We start from the raw sequence: 23,009 nt of genomic DNA on the forward strand, positions 1-23,009 counted from the left end.
TTTTTTTGTCTCTGAAATATCAGACAAATGTTCACGACAGTCTAATGAGAAGTGACTGAGTTATACTGTCATAGAAAACACAAAAAACACATGTAAGTTAGGAACCAGCACATTAAACATTAAGAATGATTTGAATCATTAAATACATTTAACTGTTTAAATTTTCATTGTCAAATTAACAAAATACCCTAACAAAAATACTTGGAAAAAAACCAGAGTGCTAATTAAAAAAATAAAGTTTAGTAAATTATCTATAACATTAATTGTATTATAATTACTTATAAATCATTTTGTATCACTTGAGTAATCTTGTCAAGTCTTGTGTAGTTTACTTTATACAGAACATTTTAACAACTCTTCATATATTTTACAAACCTTAAAAACTTGAAACGTTTTAAGAAGGGTTCCATGAACATGTTAGTAAATAGAATAGATTTAGTTCTTAAATCATAAGTTTCTCTTTCTGGACCTCATTAACGTGCTCTTATTTTTGAAATCCTACCGGAAGCACAGAGCGTTTCCGCTGACGTCATTTGATAGAGGTGGAGGAGTTAGTGATCAGGCAGAGGACAGACACACAAACACACAAACACACACTGAAACACACACTCCGCCTCTCACTCGTTCATCAGGTCAAACTAACGGGAAACGTTCGATTCCCGGTTCTCGGTAACGGTGGTTCACCGGTTCATCAGCGGGAGCGACGGGAATGTTTCGCCCGAAGAAGAGAAGCTGTGCTGGGTGTTTAGCATGAGAAGACTGGAAGATCACTACTTATACTACTACTACCACTACTACAAGTACTACCACGACTACTGCAAGTACTACAGTAGTACCGCATACGACGGGAAGAGGCCGGTGGGGGGGGCCGCTGCCGCCCGGTGACATCAGTTCGTCCCGGCAGAGGAAGCAGGAGACGGGGGAGAAGATGAGAGGGAGAGGGGGGCTGCTGGAGGTCTGTCTGCTGCTGCTGCTGCTAGGAGAGAGTACAGGTACTACACAGTACTACACAGTACTACACAGTACTACTCACACACTGCTGCTAGGAGAGAGTACAGGTACTACACAGTACTACACAGTACTACCACTGCTGCTAGGAGAGAGTACAGGTACTACAGTACTACACAGTACTACTACCAGGAGAGAGTACAGGTACTACACAGTACTACACACTGCTGCTAGGAGAGAGTACAGGTACTACACAGTACTACACAGTGCTGCTAGGAGAGAGTACAGGTACTACACAGTACTACACAGTGCTGCTAGGAGAGAGTACAGGTACTACACAGTACTACACAGTGCTGCTAGGAGAGAGTACAGGTACTACACAGTACTACACAGTACTACACACTGCTGCTAGGAGAGGGTACAGGTACTACACAGTACTACACAGTACTACACAGTGCTGCTACACACTGCTGCTAGGAGAGAGTACAGGTACTACACAGTACTACACAGTACTACACAGTGCTGCTAGGAGAGAGTACAGGTACTACACAGTACTACACAGTACTACAGCTAGGAGAGTACAGGTACTACACAGTACTACACAGTACTACAGTGCTGCTACACACTGCTAGAGAGTACAGGTACTACACAGTACTACACAGTGAGAGAGTACAGGTACTACACAGTACTACACAGTACTACACAGTGCTGCTAGGAGAGTACAGGTACTACACAGTACTACACAGTTACTACACACTGCTGCTAGGAGAGAGTACAGGTACTACACAGTACTACACAGTACTACTACACACTGCTGCTAGGAGAGAGTACAGGTACTACACAGTACTACACAGTACTACACAGTACTACTACACACTGCTGCTAGGAGAGAGTACAGGTACTACACAGTACTACACAGTACTACTAGGAGAGAGTACAGGTACTACACAGTACTACACACTGCTGCTAGGAGAGGGTACAGGTACTACACAGTACTACACATACTGCTAGGGAGAGTACAGGTACTACACAGTACTACACAGTGCTGCTAGGAGAGAGTACAGGTACTACACAGTACTACACAGTGCTGCTAGGAGAGAGTACAGGTACTACACAGTACTACACAGTACTACACACTGCTGCTAGGTGCAGGTACTACACAGTACTACACAGTACTACACAGTACTACACACTGCTGCTAGGAGAGAGTACAGGTACTACACAGTACTACACAGTACTACACAGTGCTGCTAGGAGAGAGTACAGGTACTACACAGTACTACACAGTACTACACAGTGCTGCTAGGAGAGAGTACAGGTACTACACAGTACTACACAGTACTACACAGTGCTGCTACACACTGCTGCTAGGAGAGAGTACAGGTACTACACAGTACTACACAGTGCTGCTAGGAGAGAGTACAGGTACACAGTACTACACAGTACTACACAGTGCTGCTAGGAGAGTACAGGTACTACACAGTACTACACAGTACTACACACTGCTGCTAGGAGAGAGTACAGGTACTACACAGTACTACACAGTACTACTACACACTGCTGCTAGGAGAGAGTACAGGTACTACACAGTACTACACAGTACTACACAGTGCTGCTAGGAGAGAGTACAGGTACTACACAGTACTACACAGTACTACTCACACTGCTGCCAGGAAGTACAGGTACTACACAGTACTACACAGTACTACTACACACTGCTGCTAGGAGAGGTACAGGTACTACACAGTACTACACACTGCTGCTAGGAGAGAGTACAGGTACTACACAGTACTACACAGTACTACTACACACTGCTGCTAGGAGAGAGTACAGGTACTACACAGTACTACACAGTGCTGCTAGGAGAGAGTACAGGTACTACACAGTACTACACAGTACTACACAGTGCTGCTAGGAGAGAGTACAGGTACTACACAGTACTACACAGTACTACTACACACTGCTGCTAGGAGAGAGTACAGGTACTACACAGTACTACACAGTACTACACAGTGCTGCTAGGAGAGTACAGGTACTACACAGTACTACACAGTACTACTACACACTGCTGCTAGGAGAGTACAGGTACTACAGTACTACAGTACTACACACTGCTGCTAGGAGAGAGTACAGGTACTACACAGTACTACACAGTACTACACAGTACTACACACTGCTGCTAGGAGAGAGTACAGGTACTACACAGTACTACACAGTACTACTACACACTGCTGCTAGGAGAGAGTACAGGTACTACACAGTACTACACAGTACTACACAGTACTACTACACACTGCTGCTAGGAGAGTACAGGTACTACACAGTACTACACAGTACTACACAGTGCTGCTAGGAGAGGTACAGGTACTACACAGTACTACACAGTACTACTACACACTGCTGCTAGGAGAGGGTACAGGTACTACACAGTACTACACAGTACTACTACACACTGCTGCTAGGAGAGGGTACAGGTACACAGTTGACCATTAGAGTCACACTGCATCACAGGGCTTTACTGTGGATTATAGTATATGTTATAATTCATGATAATATAAAGTACTATATATACTATATATATATATATATATATATTACACTGTCATGTATTGTAAAGTACAGTGTAGGAAAGTTTTTCCTCCTGAGCCGTTGGATCAGTTTTTGTTACATCGGTTTTGAAATATTTAATATTTTCCGAGGCGAGCGTCGGTGATGGTCACATGATGATGAAATGTGACATTAAACCAATCAGAGCAGGAGGAGTCAGGTGACACAGACAAGTTGCCATGACGATGATGATGTTTTCATGTGGTGTAACGCAGAGCTTTGATCTACACGTGTCGTACAACATGTTACTGTGTCCTGGTGTTAAGAGCTCTAACATGAGAGAGTTCACTGAAGCTTTACTGAGCTACGAGGAAATCCAGGTCGCATTCCAGCTGAAATCCTTCAGAACTCCCAGTTCTGTTTCCATGGTAACAACACCTGGTTCGTCGATTAGCTTATAAACACAATAAGCACTTCAGAGAAATGTTAACGTTTAACTGTTATCAGTTTGTCATCTCTGACAGAACGAAATTATTACGACATCGACATTTTCAAGGTTATTGATGGAAACTAATCGTCAGTTCTCAGAGATTTTCTTATTAACACAGTTTATAATAATCCTCAGAGTGTCAGTCAAACTCAGCTACAGAACCAATCTGCAGGGGGAACTCGTGCAGGTTTAACACTGAGACAAGATCGTGAATTAAGACGATGTCGTGGGGTGAAGCTGTGGGATCGAGGTCCCGCCCATACATGCTCTCCACCAATCATGAGTCAGTCTCAGCTGTCAATCGGGACGTCTCAGCCTGGAGATATTTACGAATTTATAAGACTTATTCCATCGAAACAACAACCCTACGGTTTTTATTTTAGACTCACTGCTCAGTTCATATAACTGAGATATGAGGATTATACAAAGAGCCTTTTTTTTATTTGGTCTATGTCCCACCTGCTCACATGGAGGAGGAGAGGTTTATAAACTATACTGCAGCCAGACACCAGGGGGCGATCAAGGCACTTTGGGAACCTGTCATGTTCAAACATTCTTATATTTAATTCAGATCAATATCTATTGATCTGAATTAAATATACTCAGTCTTATTGACTCAGAACAAATGTTCAGACTCGTTCTGCTGAAGCTTCAGTCTGATGTTCCTCGTTCTCTTCCTCTTAAAATAAATAAGAATGTATTTCGACGTTTACATGTGTTAATATTTAATCAGTGTTAAATATAAACTTCTTCATTCGTCATTAAGTTGTGATGTTTTGCGGCTGTTGACCTCGTCACTGCTGAGTTGGAGATGGTTGGTGTGAAAGCTCAGTGGGAGGAGCAGAGAGAGGAGCAGAGAGAGGAGCAGAGAGAGGAGCAGAGAGAGGAGCAGAGGGAGGAGCAGAGGGAGGAGCAGAGAGAGGAGCAGAGGGAGGAGCAGAGAGAGGAGCAGAGGGAGGAGCAGAGGGAGGAGCAGAGAGAGGAGCAGAGAGAGGAGCAGAGAGAGGAGCAGAGGGAGGAGCAGAGAGAGGAGCAGAGGGAGGGAGCAGAGAGAGGAGCAGAGGAGAGGGAGCAGAGAGGAGCAGAGAGAGGAGCAAAGAGAGGAGCAGAGAGAGGAGCAGAGAGAGGAGCAGAGAGAGGAGCAGAGAGAGGAGCAGAGAGAGGAGCAGAGAGAGGAGCAGAGAGAGGAGCAGAGAGAGGAGCAGAGAGGAGCAGAGGGAGGAGCAGAGAGAGGAGCAGAGAGAGGAGCAGAGAGGGGAGCAGAGAGGAGCAGAGAGAGGAGCAGAGAGGAGCAGAGAGGGAGCAGAGAGAGGAGCAGAGAGAGGAGCAGAGAGAGGAGCAGAGAGAGGAGCAGAGAGAGGAGCAGAGAGGAGCAGAGAGAGGAGCAGAGAGAGGAGCAGAGAGGAGCAGAGAGAGGAGCAGAGAGAGGAGCAGAGGGAGGAGCAGAGGAAGCGGTCTGGGGGCGGAGGGGATGGAGACGGAGAAACGCTGGAACACGTCGTTAGTTGTAGACGTTTCACTTCATCAGGAACAAACACAGAGAAGAACGAGTGATTGTGGAGTAAAAATAAACTACAGAGTAAAAATACTCGATTATAACTCGACGCGGGATTTTGAGTTTAACGTGTGACTGAATAACGTGTGTGTGGTGAAGTCTTTCATTCTGATTCAAAGTTGTGACTGTTGCCATGGTAACCACTTTCCTAATCAGTGTATGAATGCTGCACTTTGTTCTTTTATGTGGTTGTTTATGCTTTACCACAAAAATCCCATTTGCCCATAAAGTAAAGAACAATAATCCAACATAATTGATTTTGAATCAACAGTGACTGTTATTAATTATTTTCAGAAATAATCAGAGAGCTCATCCACACGTCCACTCGCTCACTGGGAAGCTTCCACACATTGTCCTGCTGTGTCCTCACATGGACTCACTCTGACATGTTACACACATTTCACCAGGAGGCTGCAGGAGAAGATCCAGAACATGTCCAGAGACACAGACTCTGACATTAGTTCCCACAACCAGTTTTTATTATTATTACAAATTAACTTTGGTTGTAACTGAACAGTTTCACTTTCTAAGAAGAAAAACTTCAACCTCCAGAGCAGATAAAGATTATCATCACACACACACACACACACACACACACACACACACACACACACACACACACACACACAAATGGTTCATTCATACAAACAGCAGAGCGACAGTAACATGAACACAAAGAGTTTATGTAACAGAGAGGTCAGAGCTCACAGAGGTTGTGTGTGTTGTTTTACTCTCTGATGTCCCGGTAACAGATAAAAGCTCGTCCACACTGTGTGTCGTCTCCTGACAGACGGACAGAAAACTGTCCACAGACGAGATCATGTAGCTTCTGTAGATCTGACGTCACCACATTATGAAACGCTCTGTGGCTTTAGATGGGAAAGAATCTTCAGCTTCCTGTTTGTGTCAAACTCAGTTTTCAGTTTAAATGTTTGTTGATGTTGACGACTTCCTGAAACGGTTAATGACACACACACACAGGTGATCACAGAGAGAGTGTGTGTGTGTGTGTGTGTGCGTGGTTCTGTTGAATTAACATGGGGGGGTGTTTTCCTCATTATTCCACATCGTGGTCTTTCAGTTTGAAAGCAGGACCTATTGATTTCTATCTCAGATTTTGAAAAGCTTTCACTCTAAACCCTGCGCTCACACTCATTTCTGTGCTCCAGCTTCAACTCTTCTCACACTAAAGCAGCTTCTGCTTTCTTTCTTCTGCTCTTGGATTTTGTTGTGCAACAAGTCTGTCAGAATTCCTCAACCAAGAGAATGGCAGGGGGGGGGTTTAAGTAACACAACGCTCAAAGACATAAAGCTAACACACCCACAGAGAGGGGAGGAGCTGGAGCGCAGGAAATCTGAGTTCAAGTGCAAGAACAAGCAGCGTGTATTTGAGTGTGAGCACAGGGTTGTGAGAGATTGCATTTCAAAATCTGAGAGTGAAATCAATAAGTCCGGCTCTCAAACTAAAAGACCACACGCCTGAAAAACAACATGGAACATAAAGTCCAGGAATGTGCTGATCTCCTTCTTTAAGACACTTTCAACCTTTTCTTTAATCTCCCAGAGAAACATTCTTGGATCGTGATGAAAACAATCGGACATGTTAGAGGACCTTCACTGAGTGTGTGTGATTTGTGATCTACTGAATTTATATGTGGTTTCTTCAGGAGACTGTTGGTGGAGGAATGAGCTCTACTGAGTGATGTACTTTATAATGAACAGCTGACCAATCAGCTTCCTCCGCTCTGTTCACTCGTCGACCGTTTCCTGTTTCCGTCCGCAGAATCTCCGCAGACCCAACACCTCGTCTCCTATCAGCTGACGGTCCCTCGACCAATAGGAGGCAGGCTGAGGCGGGATGTGGACGGAAGACTGCCCAGTCAGGTAATTGTATTTTCTGTTGTGTGTGTGTGTGTGTGTGTGTGTGTGTGTGTGTGTGTGTGTGTGTGTGTGTGTGTGTTTCCTTCTCTGGCCACTGTGATCGCTGACCTCAGGAAACAAACACAGTAGGAATCAGCTGATTGGTGAGATCCACTTCCTGTCAGTGTGACCCCACATCACCTCTGCTGTGTCAGCACTTGTGTGGTGTGTGTGTGTGTGTGTGTGTGTGTGTGTGTGTGTGTGTGTGTGAGACACAAATCGTCTCACTACAGTAAATATGAGTCAGGAGGAACTAATCTGGTGGATTTATCCTTATGGCGTTTCCGTGGAGCGTCCGGCCGGTTTCTGCTCGACTGACTGATTGGACCATCGCCTGCACCGTGATGCCCTGAACATCTTGTATAAATGAATATTGTTGTTATTGACGCGACAGGACGCTTCTCTTTACGTTTACTTTCCTGTCAGTTAATGAAGATCCACAGTAAAACCCCGAACGGATTCTTTTAGTTTAATCTGTTTTTTTCGTTGTTTGAACTGATCTGTGTTGGGTTTGTGGGGGGGCGACTGAAACAGACTTTGTAAATATACGGATTGAACTCTGGATGTTGAGACTGTGGGGGACGCACACACGCACACACACACACACACACACACACACACACACACACACACACACACACACACACATATACTTATTCTTTTGTTGTGAAGTCAAGTCCAACATGTTCTTTAGTGTTCTTCTCTTTACTGTTTTAAATGTTGGTTTGAATAAAACCCAGAAATTAAAAAATAAAAACTCCAGCAGGAAACTAACACAGTGCTTGTTGCAGGACAACCTTAAAACACACAAGGATTTAGTGTGTGTGTGAATCTGAATGTGTGTGTGTGTGTGTGTGTGTGTGTGTGTGTGTGTGTGTGTGTGTGTGTGTGTGTGTGAGTTCAACATGTTCCAACATGTTGGGTGGGAATCTACACACTGAGTTGAAATGTGACACCATGTCAAAGAATCCTTTTGGTCACTTGTTAACTATGAGCATAATAATAAACTAATAGGAATAAACTTGAATTATGTTGAACAAACAATTTAACCTGAGTGAACCGAACTCAGGTTAAATCAGATTTTTAAATCTGTAAATATTCTTACAGTGTAGTTCAGTTTCCTGATAATCCGCCCAACCCCCAGTCCTCTTTTGACCTTCGACCCCTGTTGTGTTAGGAGACAGCCTGCTGTCAGCAGCTGGTTTAGATAGGCCACCGCTGACTCCCTGTCCTGACTCACCTCAAACACACACACACACACACACACACACACACACACACACACACACACACACACAGGCTGATGCCTGCCAGGTGAGTCAGAGGCTCAGGTGACCTTGGACTGTTTCAGTTTCTGGAGAGTTTTTATTTTGGGAAGTTTTATGAGTAAAGATGTTCATCATCACACAGAATAGTTATATCGTCACTCTGCTTGTTTACTTCAACATAACAAGATGTGGTTTCTTGAGCTGGGAACATATGGTCAAATATACATATGACTTGTATTCAAAGTCTTTCAGGCCCCCCCCCTCAATGAGTTCATCAAACTGAACCCAAACACCAGAGGGGATCCCACCTGGAACACTCCCCACAGAACAGCGGTTACTGAATACTCAAATATGTCATCATCCAGAATAGTTGTGTTATTGTTAATCTAATTCTCTTCTCTGTCTCATTTTGATTGTCAAATTCTTACTAACTGCTGTATATCGTGGATTTTGCCTCAGCGTGTATGTTTTTTAACATATCTGTAAGTTTGTTGTTCGTTTGTTTGTTTCTTTGTTTGTTCTCTTTTTAACATCAGCGTGTCTAGAGACTCTGGTACATTTACATCTAACCCTATGGACCATTGTGCTCATATTAATGAATGTACACTGTCCCTTTTAAATATATAAAAGTAAACTTGTTATTCAAAAGTTCTCTATAAAAGTGTTGTGTATTTATATATTTACATTGTTGTAAGTGTGGCTGTGTTGTGGTTCATGTGTTCATGTCGTTGTGTTGATAACCGACCACTTCTCTGTTTCTACAGGTGTTGTACATCATCAGTGTGGATGGAAACGATCATGTGGTTCATCTGGAGAGAAACGAGTGAGTGTGTTCATCTCACACACAGACACACACACACACACACACACACACACACACACACACACAGAATATGATGCTGTGTTTTCACTGGACAGAATCATATCAGACACAAAATACTAAAGAATAAAAGAACAGTATGAACCAGGCTGATGACATCATATCTGACACTGCTGATCAGCCAATCACACCAATCCCATAATGATCAGCTGTTTGGTTGTTTCTCTTAGTGAATTAAAGCTTTTGAGTCGTTCAGAATTGCTTCGTGTTGACGGTAGGAGACGAACCTCAGGTTCTCGTATCTGTTCTGTCAGCGTTTCACTGATAAGCTCCTCATGATAAGAGAGAGTCACGACGACGAGCGTCTGCAGGAATGTGTCACATTATCTGGAGGCATTAACTTTTATCTAAATATCAGGAAGTGAAAAGACTCGAGGTTCCGACACAAGATAAAAACATAACGACAATAAAACACTGAAGAAAGACACAAGAATATGATGATGAAGATGAAGATGTGAAACCTGTGGTTCGTTCACAGACTGCTGCTTCCTGCAGACTTCACTGTGTTCTCCTACAGTCAGAATGGATCAGTGATCACCACCAGACCACCTGTACAGGTAACACACACACAGACACACACACACACACGCAGACACACGCACGCACGCACGCACGCACACACACACAGCATGAGTTTGATTACAACAGCAGGTTGTAAACCTCACAGTCAGATGTTTGATTTCCTCCACTGCCTCCCTCTCCTCTCACCCACACATAATACCTGCAGACAACACTCAGGGCTTAGCACCCTAAGCTCAGTGTTTATAACCCAGGTGCTTCTTGTGTCACAGAACCACTGTCACTACCGGGGCTTCGTTCAGAACATGGAGGGTTCATCTGTCGCTATGAGCATCTGCAACGGCCTCAGGTAAACACACACCACACACACACACACACACACACACACACACACACACACACACACACACACACACACGTCTTAAGTCCTCATAGGTCAGTGTGTGTTGACATGTTTCACCAAAATATAAAAAACCTGCTCAGTTCTTTTCAGGGTCTTCATCCCAGTTGGATGATGTCATGTCTTTTTAGAATCACAGTTAATCATGTTTGTTTGTTTTGAACAGCTCCTCTGAACATCTGGATAAAAAACATTCAACATCAAGACTAATGTTTAACTTTTCATTCATTACACTGGTTCTGATTTATCATCGATGCATTTGAAATGACATATATTATACTGTAAACATTCAGTGCGATAATTGATGTGTGTTTTTTCTGTATCTTTCTTCAGAGGAGTGTTACATCTCACAGGCGACAGTTATGGTATTGAGCCCTTAGACTCCGCCCCTGAACAGCACCTGGTGTACCGCCTGCAGGATGTGACATCACAGCCCCATGGTTGTGGAACGCCACACAAGGATCACGCCGACAGCAACGCCACAGACCATGCTCAACACGAACCAGAGGAAATCCACCACGGACAACACAGCAGAGTGGGTTGACACACACACAAAAACTGCAATGCTTCATAATTTGTGAATAAAATCATGAAGGAACGTTTTGTTCCAGGTGAAGCGAGCTGTTCTTCATCAGACTCACTATGTGGAGCTGCTGCTGGTGGTCGACAACGACAGGGTGAGACACACACACGTTATGGAGAATGTTGTTTGTGTTACACAGAGTTAGTTTCCCCACGTGCACATCAACGTTCAGGAGCCTGTACTGTGAGGATCTGTTGTTACCATGGTAATGAAGCTGGTAAATCACCATGGTAACTGACGCTGAAACCAAGAAAGAGAAACCATAAACAGAAGGTAAAAACACGTTTCTCTCGTTCTCTCTCTTCAGTACAACTTTATGAACAAAAATGACACAGCAGTGAGGGAGGAGATGATTCATCTGGCCAACTACATAGACAGTGTAAGTACACACACACACACACACACTGATACACACACACACACACACACACACACACACACACACACACACACACACACACACTGATACACACACAGACACACACACACACACACACACAAATTTAAGCAGTTTTCAGACCTGAGCTCCAGGTCAAATCCAGAGACTCGTCTCCAGAGCTTCTCCAGAGTTTGTGTTTCACAGCTGAACAACACAGCAGCAGGTTTTCTGCACAGACTCGTTCACAGCATCAGATCCTCCTCATGGTTCAGGTGAGAGGGGGGGCAGCCGGGTGCAGCAGACAGAGACAGGAAGTGACGTGTTACCTCTGCTGCAGAGGTCATGTGATCATGTTGACATCACCTGACATTCAGCTCTGATCACCACAAACTCTCTTCACATCTCCGTCTGTGTCTTCATCGTGTGTGTCAGCACTTCTTCACCAGAGGTTTGTTTTAGTTTCTTCATGTTTGTGTCCCGTGTTAGAAGCTCCCCCACCATCAGTGAATCAGTGGAGGATCCTCTGCTGTTCACACTGCTCCTGGATCTAGACTTTATACAGGAGCTCAGGAGGAGGAAGACAAACTGAGTCTGATCCTCCAGAGAAGATCCAGAGAACTGAGGAGCTCAGTCTGAAGCAGCTGTAGAGATCCAAAGTTGCACAAATAAACCAACACCCAGATACACAATAACACACACACACTGACAAAGCTGCAAGGTTGTATAGTCAGAGCTGATGCAACAGCAGTTCTGATAATTAAATAAAAAATAAAAGTTTCCTTAGCAACAAAAATAGTATGTGTGTGTGTGTTCAGATCTACATGCAGCTGAACGTCCGAGTGGTCCTGGTTGGTCTGGAGATCTGGTCGCAGCAGAACCTAATCAGCACTGAAGGGGGCGCTGGAGAAGTTCTGGGTCGCTTCACCCAGTGGAGAGAGAGAGAGCTGGTTTCTCGCAGACGCCACGACTCGGCACAACTCATCCTGTCAGTGTACACACACACACACACACACACACACACACACACACACACACACACACACACACACACACACACACACACACACACACACACACACACACACACACACACACACTATCTGAAAACAAATTAAAACAAACACACTGTCTGATGATGGCGTTGACGATGATGTCGTCTCATACAGGAAGCGGACTTTTGGAGGAACAGCTGGGATGGCGTTCGTGTCCACCGTCTGCTCCAGAAGTCACGGAGGCGGGATCAACGCGGTACGTTGCTGTCTTCTCATTGGCAGAGCCACCTGTCTGTCTCATCAGTGACTAAAGAGTTGTTTATAGTCTCCATACGTATCCTTGCACGCCACAATTGCCATAACTTCCAGTGTTAGCAGAAACAACTTCATGCTGTGTTTACTGTCTCTCTCTCTCTCTCGCTCGCTCGCTCAGTTCACCAATACCAACCTTCCCTCGTTCGCCTCCATCGTGGCTCATGAGCTCGGTCACAACCTCGGGATGAACCATGACGACGGGCGCTCCTGCACCTGCCCAGGGAACGCCTGCATCATGAACTCTGGAGCCACGTAAGACACACACACACACACACACACACACACACACACACACACACACACACACACACACACACACACACACACTCAAACTCCTCTCCTCTCCTCTCCTCTCCTCTCCTCCCTCCTCCTCCTCTCCTCTCCTCTCTCCCTCTCCTCTCCTCTCCTCTCTCTCCTCTCCTCCCCTCTCCCTCCTCTCCTCTCCTCTCTCTCTCTCTCTCTTCCTCCCTCCTCCTCCTCTCCTCTCCTCTCTCTCTCTCTCTCTCTCTCCTCTCCTCTCCTCCCCTCCTCCCCTCCTCTCCCTCTCTTCCTCCTCTCCCTCTCTCTCCTCTCCCTCTCCTCTCCTCTCCTCTCCTCTCCTCTCCTCTCCCTCTCCTCTCTCCTCCTCCTCCCTCTCCTCTCCTCTCCTCTCCTCTCCTCCTCTCCTCTCCTCTCCTCTCCTCTCCTCTCTCTCCTCCCTCCTCCCCTCCTCTCCTCTCCTCTCCTCTCCTCTCCTCTCCTCTCTTCCCTCCTCCTCCTCCTCTCCTCTCCTCTCCTCTCCTCTCCTCTCCTCTCCTCTCCTCTCCTCTCCTCCCCTCCTCCCCTCCTCTCCTCTCTTCCTCCTCTCCCTCTCTCCTCCTCTCCTCTCCCTCTCCTCTCCTCCCTCCTCCCTCCTCTCCTCTTCTCCTCTCCTCTCTCTCTCTCTCTCTCCTCTCCTCTCCTCCTCCTCCTCTTCCTCCTTCTGTCTGCAGAGGATCCAGAAACTTCAGCAGCTGCAGTGCAGATGATTTTGAGAAGATGATCTTGTTGACGGGGGGGACGTGTCTCCTGAACGTCCCGCGGCCTGACGAGGCCTACAGCGCCCCCTACTGTGGGAACAGACTAGTGGACGTGGGAGAGGAGTGTGACTGTGGATCCCAGAAGGTCATTTTTTATCTGAAAACACGAACATGAAATTACAAATAAAAGATTGTTGTGGTCCCATGGAGAAGGTTGAACATTGTGTGTGTGTGTGTGTGTGTGTGTGTGTGTGTGTGTGTGTGTGTAGGAGTGTGAGGAGGACCCCTGCTGTGAGTATCAGACATGTAGGCTGAAGTCTGGAGCTCAGTGTGCTTATGGAGAATGCTGCTCTAACTGTCAGGTAAACACCAGCAGCACTGTCTTATCATCAATAATCAATACATCAACCTGCTGTAAGTGTTTGTTTCATTTTAAAACTAAATCCACCTCCACTCAGACGAACATTATACAGGAAGTGTTACTGACAGGAAGTGTTAGAAACAGGAACTGTTACCGACAGGAAGTGTTAGAAACAGGAAGTGTTACCGACAGGAAGTGTTAGCTTTGTGTTCACCGCTGGTAGTCGAGTCATGTGACTGATAAGAACCAATCAGGAAGAGAACGTCTCTGTCATCGTTTACTAAAGTCTCAGTTTCTGTTCAGACTGAAACTCAAACCCAGAGTTTTCAAACTGACACGAGACCAGTTTACACAAGTCTCTGATCCAGAGGCTGGAAACTCCAGGGGGCGTAACCATAGCAACAGTGATGAGGTTCAAAACTAGAAACGTCAGTGTTGATGTGGCCTCTGTCTATCAGGATGTTTGTAGTAAAACTGGTGACAAACTTCAGTGTGTAGCTTAACACTGTGTGTGTGTGTGTGTGTGTGTGTGTGTGTGTGTGTCTGTGTGTGTTGTGTGTGTGTGTGTGTGTGTGTGTGTGTGTGTGTGTGTGTGTGTGTGTGTGTGTGTGTGTGTGTGTGTGTGTGTGTGTGTGTGTGTGTGTAGTACCTACCGGGAGGAACAGTGTGTCGTTCCAGCACAGATGAGTGTGATCTCCCAGAGTTCTGTAACGGCTCCTCGTTGTTCTGTCAGAGTGACGTCTTCGTCCAGGTGAGACCTGAGGATCAAACCTACAGGAACTTTACTGAGGTATAAATTAAATATATTATTATTAATTACTGAGTGTGTGTGTGTGTTACAGAACGGACAGGCCTGCAGGAACCAGCAGGCCTATTGTTACAATGGGAAGTGTCAACACTATGATGGACAGTGTCAGGCCATATTCGGATCCAGTACGTATCTGTTTACACCACAGACTGTAAATAAAGATGGACGACATTACGCTCCTGAAAAGTGAAACAAAATCATCTGGATCACCCCCTGGTGGCTGGCTGCAGTATAGGTCATAAACCATAAACTCCTCCATGTTAGCAGATGGGACATGTCTTTAGTTACAGTCAGTGGTTCATATTGTTTACACTCTGTTAATGTCCAAGACGATGAGAGACCTTCTCTCTCCTCCTCATCTTTGTCCTCCACCTCTGCCTTCTCTTTTTCTTCCTCTTCTTCCTCCTCCTCCTTCTTGTTCTTCTTCCTCCTCTTCTTCTTCTACCTCCACCTCATCTTTGTCCTCCACCTTCTCTTTTTCTTCCTCTTCCTGCTCCTCCTCTACCTCCCTTTCTTCCTCCTGTTCTTCCTCTTCTCCTCTTCCTCAGAGGCGAAGGCTGCTCCAGAAATCTGTTTTAAAAACGTCAACAGTAAAGGCGACCGCTTTGGAAACTGTGGCTACCACAACTACGGTTACAAGAAGTGTGAGAGCAGGTATCAAACACACACACACACACACACACACACTGAGATGTCTCCACAGCCTTGTGATGCTCATGTCCGTCTCCATAGAAACGCTCTATGTGGGAAGCTGCAGTGCTCCAACGTTCAGACGGTGACGGTGTTTGGCATCGAACCATCGATCATCAGCACGCCGATCGGCGGCGCCAAGTGTTATGGAGTGGACTTCATGCTGGGATCAGACGTCCCTGATCCCGGGATGGTGAGCGAAGGAACCAAGTGTGGAGACGACAAGGTGAGAAGGGGAAGGAAGAGGGGGAGGGAGGGAGACAGGAAAGAGATGTTAATGTCTTCTTCTTCTGTGGTGTTCAGGTGTGTATGAACTTCGAATGTCGAAGCGCCGACGTCATGAACTTCGACTGTGACGTGGGGAAAAAATGTCACGGACAGGGGGTGAGACACGTCCACCTGTCTACGTGCCCATGAGGTGCCTGTATCCCACACTGACCTGTCTCTGTCTCTGTCAGGTGTGTAACAGTAACAAGAACTGTCACTGCGAGGACGGCTGGGCTCCTCCCTTCTGTGAGGTCAAAGGTTACGGAGGCAGCGTGGACAGTGGACCCACATGGAACGGTACACTTACCTTTAGACGCCACACGACCTGACCCCAGCACTCGTTACCTCATATCTGTGAATAGCACAGCAACCAATCAGGGCCCAGATTCTGTGTAGAACAGAATGAAAAGTCATTTCTCAGTAATTCAGTCACAGATATTTCACAATTGAAGTTCCTGTTGAACTGAACATGACTTTGTCCTCCTCAGATAAAGACACGTCCCTCAGAGACGGCCTGCTCGTCTTCTTCTTCCTTGTCCTCCCTCTGCTCGCTCTGGGTGCGTTTGTTTTCATGCGCAAGAACGAGCTGCTGCAACGACTCGGGCTGAGCCGCAGGAAAAGGTCGCAGGGATACCGGTGAGTGCGAATACGACAACTCACACACACACACACACACACACACACACACACACACACACACACACACACACATTCATGACAAGGAGATGAAATCTGAATTCTCACAAAAAAAAACGTTACATGTCTTGTTGTCACATAAACTGCTGACATCACTTCCTGTCATCTGTGCTGCCAACAGCTGCTTGTGGGGCGTTCAAGGACACTCAGACATTTATGAAGCACTGATACTTGCATTTAGAGGGATCAATACGAATTGGAGAACTTGCTCTCGACAGCAGGACGACGTGTATTAAATGTCACTGATGCTGCATCAGTGTCAGACATCACCTGTGATGTGTTCATGCACAGGTGCAGAAACCATGTAAGAAGCGACAGGATCACAGATCACGTCGCAGATATTACCTAGAAATAAATAAAAAGAAAGGAGTGACATGAATATGAATATTTATTTATTACGCTTTATTTTAACTGACGATTTGTGGATGGTAGCTTCTGTCGATTAGTTTTTTTAGGGGAAAACACTACGATCGGTCTAACTTTTCTTCTTTTGGTCGTTTTCCGTAGACTGTAAATAAAGATGGACGATGCGTCTCCACAAAAGTTGCTGATTCATGTGATTCAACCTCAGCAACAAAAGTTGCTGAGGTTGAATCACATGTTTTCATTGTTAATGTTTGGTCACTTCCTGTCTTCAGACCCGACGGTGCAGCTACAGACAATCCCATCAGGGGACCTCCGCCCAGAGCGCAGCCTCCATCTGTTGCCCGGGGCAACGCCAGCAACATCGTCAAAGAGGGGGTGAGTTTAGCGGCTGCAGCCGAGCAGGTGTGTCGGTGTGTGTGTTGTCTTGCTTCTCCAGGATTACCAACCCTAGCTTTAAGATACTGATGAGTGAATAAACCTGTAGATCATTTATCTAATCTTTAGATGTTTAGTTCACTGTTGTTTAGTTACATTTCCACTGCCTGTGTGTCCCAGTGGTGTAGTGGTGCCTGGAGAAGTAAATAACCTGCCGAGCATCATTGTACTGGCATGAGGTCGTTCCTGCTGTCGTTTCTACTTAGTTTTTTGAATGCATTCAAAGGGGCCGTGATATTTTTCACAGGAAGACAAACACAGACATGACCCGCTCTACTCTGCCTATGATTGGCTTACTCTGATATTCTTATCCTAACTAACCAATCACCACTCCTCATACCTAAACCAACCAACCTAACCAAGAAAAGGCTACGGATACCAACCAATCAGAGGCAGAGTAAGGCAGATGATGCTTTCGCTGTCCTAGGAAAAATGGCTTGCAGGACAATACTGAATGATGTGTTCGCTGTATACCGGCGTGCACGCTGCACTACGCCACTGGTCCCAACTAATCCATCACCCATCAACCGTCTCACTGCAGAGACTCTGGATCTTCATGTTTGTTTCTGACGTGAATGTTTCATAAGAACTCATTAAAGTTAATGCACTAACGAGTCCTAACATGCTCTGCTCTGTCTCCATGTGAAGCACCACGCTCAGCTCCTGCCCCCACAGGAGGTAAAATACTCTGATTACTACTCACACTGAACCAACACTAACAGTAAAGATCATAAACCCTCCTCCTCCATGTTAGCAGATGGGACATGAACCAGACATAAAAGTCAAAGTAGACGTTCAATAAATGTTTGTCAAAGATGGTTTCTGTCATTTCAGGTCGTTCTTATCTCACTGACCAACAGTTTGGTTTGAATCAGTTATTTGATGATATTAAAACAGGCTGAGACGTCATGATTGACAGCTGAGACTGACTCAGGATTGGTTTAGAACATGTATGGGCGGGACCTTGATCCTTCCATCACTACTGCACAGACTCTGACAGCACCACAAGATGGCAGTGTTCGTATCTGAGATATTTCAGTGAAGACATGTCGTCCACTTTATCATTTTAACTTTAACATTCACTTAATTTGGTCTGACCTGGTTTTACGTGTCTCTGATTTTTACCCTGATGGAAAAGTGCTGAAGTGTTTTATCTTTGATTCGACTCCCATCAAGTCAACTTATCTCTCAAAAACATCCTGTCAGTAAAATAATGTTATGGACGAGCTCATGTCATCAGTTCTCATTTTAAAATATGCAGGTTTTCACCACCTGTGGGTTTTAAAGACTGATTCAGACGTTGGTAGATCAAAGTCTTTCAGTTTGACTGTTTGACTGTTCTGAGGCCAAATAAGAAAATGAAATCTTTTTCCTACTTGTTGAGGTGAAGAACAGAGGACGTTTCACCTTGTTAAAGCCTCTGAGACAAACTGGGATTTGTGAATATGGGCTATACAAATACAATTTGATTGATTGATTGATATATAATAAAGTGATGTTACAATATCTTAGTAAAACTAAACTCAGTATATAGCTGATCATTTAAAATGAATAAATAACAATAACTTTGAAAATGTTCTTTGTGTGTGATCAGGCGTTGGAGAACAGCAGGACGGCTCCATCTTACGCTCTGAGGCCTCCTCCTCCTCCTCTGTAAGAACAACAGAGCTCAACTCTTTCCTGTTCATTTCCTCAATAGAGATTTTTTTATCAGCCATCATATTTTTACCATCCAAGGTAGACTCACCACAAGCTAACTGGACCTAGAGGTTTAACCTAGATGTTTCCTCTAGGATAACTCCAAGCTAACTTTGCAGCAGTGAGCTGTTCGCGTGGGTCCATCAGAGATAAAATCCACTTTTCAGCAGCTTAAACTCTGAATTCCATGTTTGTAGTTTGTTAAACACGTTTGTAGAAGCAGGAAAGTCAAAAGGAGATTTTATGGTTTTAGCGTCAGAGGTGTTGACTTGTCGTTTTATTTCTTCCTCAGAAAACCAAAACCTTCTGCTGCATCACAGCCTCTGGTGCCTCAAAGACCCGCCCCTGCTCCACCTGTTTAACCAATCAAGGGGCCCGGACCACCTGGATGGCGCCTGTCTTCTTCTTTTTCTTCAACCCCTGTCCCTGTCCTTTTCGGAGCTGGTTACCTAGCAACAGCCAGGAAATGATTTTGTAGCTAAGACAGCAGCTGACGGCCGGACTAGGAAATGGCTGATCAGGAAACTGGACCCAGTCAGACTGGACAAACAGGAAGCAGCTACTGCCCCCTACAGTCTTTCTTTGGCCTCTTTCTTTCTTTGAAGTTTAAAAACTGCTTCAGGTGAAACATCATCTGTAAAAATCCATCCAATCACATTTCCCGAACCGTCACAATTAATAATCCACTGATCACACAGCTTCTGTCTGGAAGCAAGCTAGCTAACTAGCTGTTAGCTCAAATAGCTGTTCAAAACATTTTAATGTTTCCAACATATCGCTTCAAATTGAGAAACATTTAAAAATATATTATGTAGCTAAATACATGATATCATGCTACCACATGCTAACATGTAGCTAAATACATGATATCATGCTACCACATGCTAACATGTAGCTAAATACATGATATCATGCTACCACATGCTAAGTAATGATTCAAAAAGCTGAAGGGTGAGCTGCCTCACTCTGAAGACAGATTGGTGCTGTCACCTCCCCTCTGCTCAGCACTGTCATAGGAATGTAACACACCCCTGCTGCTGTGGTGCAGGTGCACTTGGTCTCCACCACTCAGCTCCACCCGGCGCTCTCAGATCACGGTATGCAACAGTGTCCGAGCTCTACTCCTCTGGGTTTCAGTCCCTCTCCTTCAGATCTGGATGTGGATCTGGATCTGGACCTAGATGTGGATCTGGATCTGGACCTATGTGCTTGTTAAGTCACAAAGGAAATGTACACACTGAAGCACTGTTGAACTGATCTCTGGGATGTTCTGGATCATCTGACATCGCTCAGATGATCTGTCGCTGTTTCCTACAGGAAACCTGACATGTGAGCGACTGGTTCACTTTCAGATCATTATATCGTTGTCATCTTGGTTAATCAGGCGGGAGTAACCGACCAATCAGGAACCTTGTCACTGAAAGGGAATGGAATTAGAATTTATTTTATCTGAAACAGTTTTGAGACAATTTCAGATGAAAGACGTCACTGATAATTTTACTCCTTTATTTAATGGATATATGTATTCTGTCCAATATAATGGACCAAATATTCCAGTAACATTTGTAGGGGTCCTAACCCCCCCCGTAAATTACAACCTAGGACATGGTTATTTTAGGGATTTTCTAAATTTAGTATTCAACTTTTCTGTTTGGTTTGGATCCATGTTCAAAGAACATGTGCCATACTGGATCTCAGATTTGAATGATGTTCACACATGAATTTTCAGGTAGAGTTGATTGAGGATTCAGTTTGATGCTGGAACATCCCAGAGTGAAGAGGTCTGACCGTGTTGACGTGTCTTTAAGGTGGAAATGATGCCTCAACTCATAAAAGTCCTGGAAACGTGTGGACTTCCTGTCTCTGCCGCCTTAACACGGAGGTCTGGACTGATCCTTTAGTTTCTCTGTTGTTGTGAATGCACAGCGGCCTCCATCACAGTCCCTCAACTTCCTCCTGCTCTGACACTGTCACTCTAACCAGGGATCTTTACGCCACAGGAAACGAACTTCCTGTGACTCTGAGTGTCGTCACTTTGCAATGAATGAACCTGTCTGCACTGTGTCGTGAGGATATTTTGATCTGCTTTAGTATGTTTTTGATTTGCACAGACACAAGGAGCTGACGCAGGATTAAGTCAGTTACTCACAGGGCTAATTTTGTGTTTGATTGTTTTGTTGCTAAAGTTTCCTCCTGAAGTCGATTCCTGAGAAAGAGAGAAACCTGTGGAGAACAGAGTGAAGTTATTTAGAGACATGAGAGCAGCTGAAGTCAAAGTTCAAGACAGCCTCAGGTTACAGATGGTAAACAGATTCAGCTGCTGCTTCTCAGTTTAAATATAACAAAGCTCGTGCAGATTCAAACCAAGAGACTGTTTCCTCCTGCTCAACACACACTCACATCTTCACAACAAATCAAACCCCAGTTTTAACACGGTTTGAAGGTTTCAACAACACTTTCTTGTTCATTGGAATCTTCCAATGAATTTAGTCATCACTTTATTATTTTTAATGTTGTCAGAGGTTGACATGTGAATGAGGCTCAGAATATCTGTGTCGAAGTGTATTTATGTTTTTAACTAAAAAACATAACGACGTTCTGAAGACCCAACGAGAGACGGACGAACTCGCTGCTGGTTTGAGTCTGTACATGTTGAGTTTCTCTAGAATATAAAATCCATACTGAGAGTTAATGAGAGAATGAGACTGAAAGATCGATTGTGCAACAACTCATCCACCGACGGTTCTGCTCTGTAGGTAGTTTACAGTTAGCCGCCTGCATCATTAAAGTGATTATGTATCAATCATTTTCATCAAACAATATGATATAACATTCTGACATCTGCATAATCAGTTATTTACTTTTGGTACTTTAAGTATATTTTGACCTTGATACTTTTATAATTTTACTCAAGTAAGTATTTCTACACTGTGGTAAAGTAACTTCTACTTCACATGTGAGGCCTGCGAGGTAGGGTTAGGGTAACTCAAGGCAAACAGGTGAAGTTCAGTTGTGTTTGTGTTGAATGTGTGTGAGCTGAACTACAGCAGGTGAATGACAACAGTATGACTCTGATATTGCCATGGCAACGCCTAGAATCTCATCGCTGTTTCTACGATCAGTGATTTTTTTACATTTTTGTGCAGTGTTTGCTTTAGTCACTGATCTCAGACATGTTGGCTGCTCCTCTTTGGAGGTTTCTGTCATGTACATGGACAGTTTCATGTTACTATGGTAACAGGCATGGAGCAGGTCTGCGGTCATGCCAAAAGTCGTGCTGCGTTCACGTGCTGTTTGCTGTGAACGTTCAGCCTCTTCCTGCAGCTTCCTGTGATGATGTAATAAAGTTTATTCAAACAGAATGTAGTTTTTTTGTAAAGATGAAGCACGTTCAGATTCACACTGTACGGTGATCTCAGAGAACTTGTGTGTGATGTGATTAAACACAAATTCACTTCATGAAATATTAAAGACCTTAAACAATCTATAGATGTGTTTTTCTGAATCCATAAGTTTTATCAATACTGCATTATTACATGAATAATCGTGTAAAGAGTTTATATTCTTTTCCAAATAAATTAATTCATAGTTAAATATAACATCTTAAAAAGGCTAAGACAGTAGAATTATATTTTAAATAATGATTATAACTAATAAGGAATAATGAAATAATTTAAATCTTAAAACAAAACATACAATTACAAAAGGTTTAATATAGAATATGAAGTTTCTTTATATTTTAATGAAATCATAAAAATGTGAAAACGCTAAAAATAGTGGTGTGAAAACTGTCAAACTATAATACAATTTATAAATAACATTTATATATATTTCATACTTATATAGATTCAATTAAATTGTTTCTGTTGTTTTTTTAATTGTCATGAGACCACG

The 23,009-nt window shown here is 44.3% G+C and overlaps 1 protein-coding gene across 2 annotated transcripts; it reads left to right on the top strand.

Moving 5' to 3' along the window:
- Positions 1 to 516: 516 nt before the first annotated feature.
- adam9 (ADAM metallopeptidase domain 9) lies at positions 517 to 22,600 on the top strand. 2 transcript variants are annotated; one of them, XM_035165251.2, is made up of 24 exons: positions 517 to 992; positions 7,324 to 7,424; positions 9,493 to 9,551; positions 10,087 to 10,165; positions 10,400 to 10,476; positions 10,861 to 11,062; positions 11,139 to 11,204; positions 11,418 to 11,489; positions 12,305 to 12,474; positions 12,656 to 12,737; positions 12,915 to 13,048; positions 13,768 to 13,939; positions 14,064 to 14,156; positions 14,802 to 14,906; positions 14,998 to 15,088; positions 15,512 to 15,617; positions 15,696 to 15,879; positions 15,957 to 16,037; positions 16,112 to 16,217; positions 16,409 to 16,556; positions 17,255 to 17,357; positions 18,066 to 18,095; positions 19,012 to 19,070; positions 19,408 to 22,600. In XM_035165251.2, the coding sequence occupies exons 1-24, from the start codon at positions 929 to 931 to the stop codon at positions 19,475 to 19,477; spliced, it is 2,454 nt and encodes an 817-aa protein (XP_035021142.1). In that variant the 5' UTR covers positions 517 to 928; the 3' UTR covers positions 19,478 to 22,600. The 2 variants fall into 2 exon arrangements, with proteins under 2 accessions (XP_035021142.1, XP_035021143.1); XM_035165252.2 differs by lacking the exon at positions 18,066 to 18,095.
- The last annotated feature ends 409 nt before the right edge of the window (positions 22,601 to 23,009 follow it).

Source organism: Hippoglossus stenolepis, chromosome 9, assembly GCF_022539355.2.
Source record: "Hippoglossus stenolepis isolate QCI-W04-F060 chromosome 9, HSTE1.2, whole genome shotgun sequence".
NCBI classification, from domain to species: Eukaryota; Metazoa; Chordata; class Actinopteri; order Pleuronectiformes; family Pleuronectidae; genus Hippoglossus; species Hippoglossus stenolepis.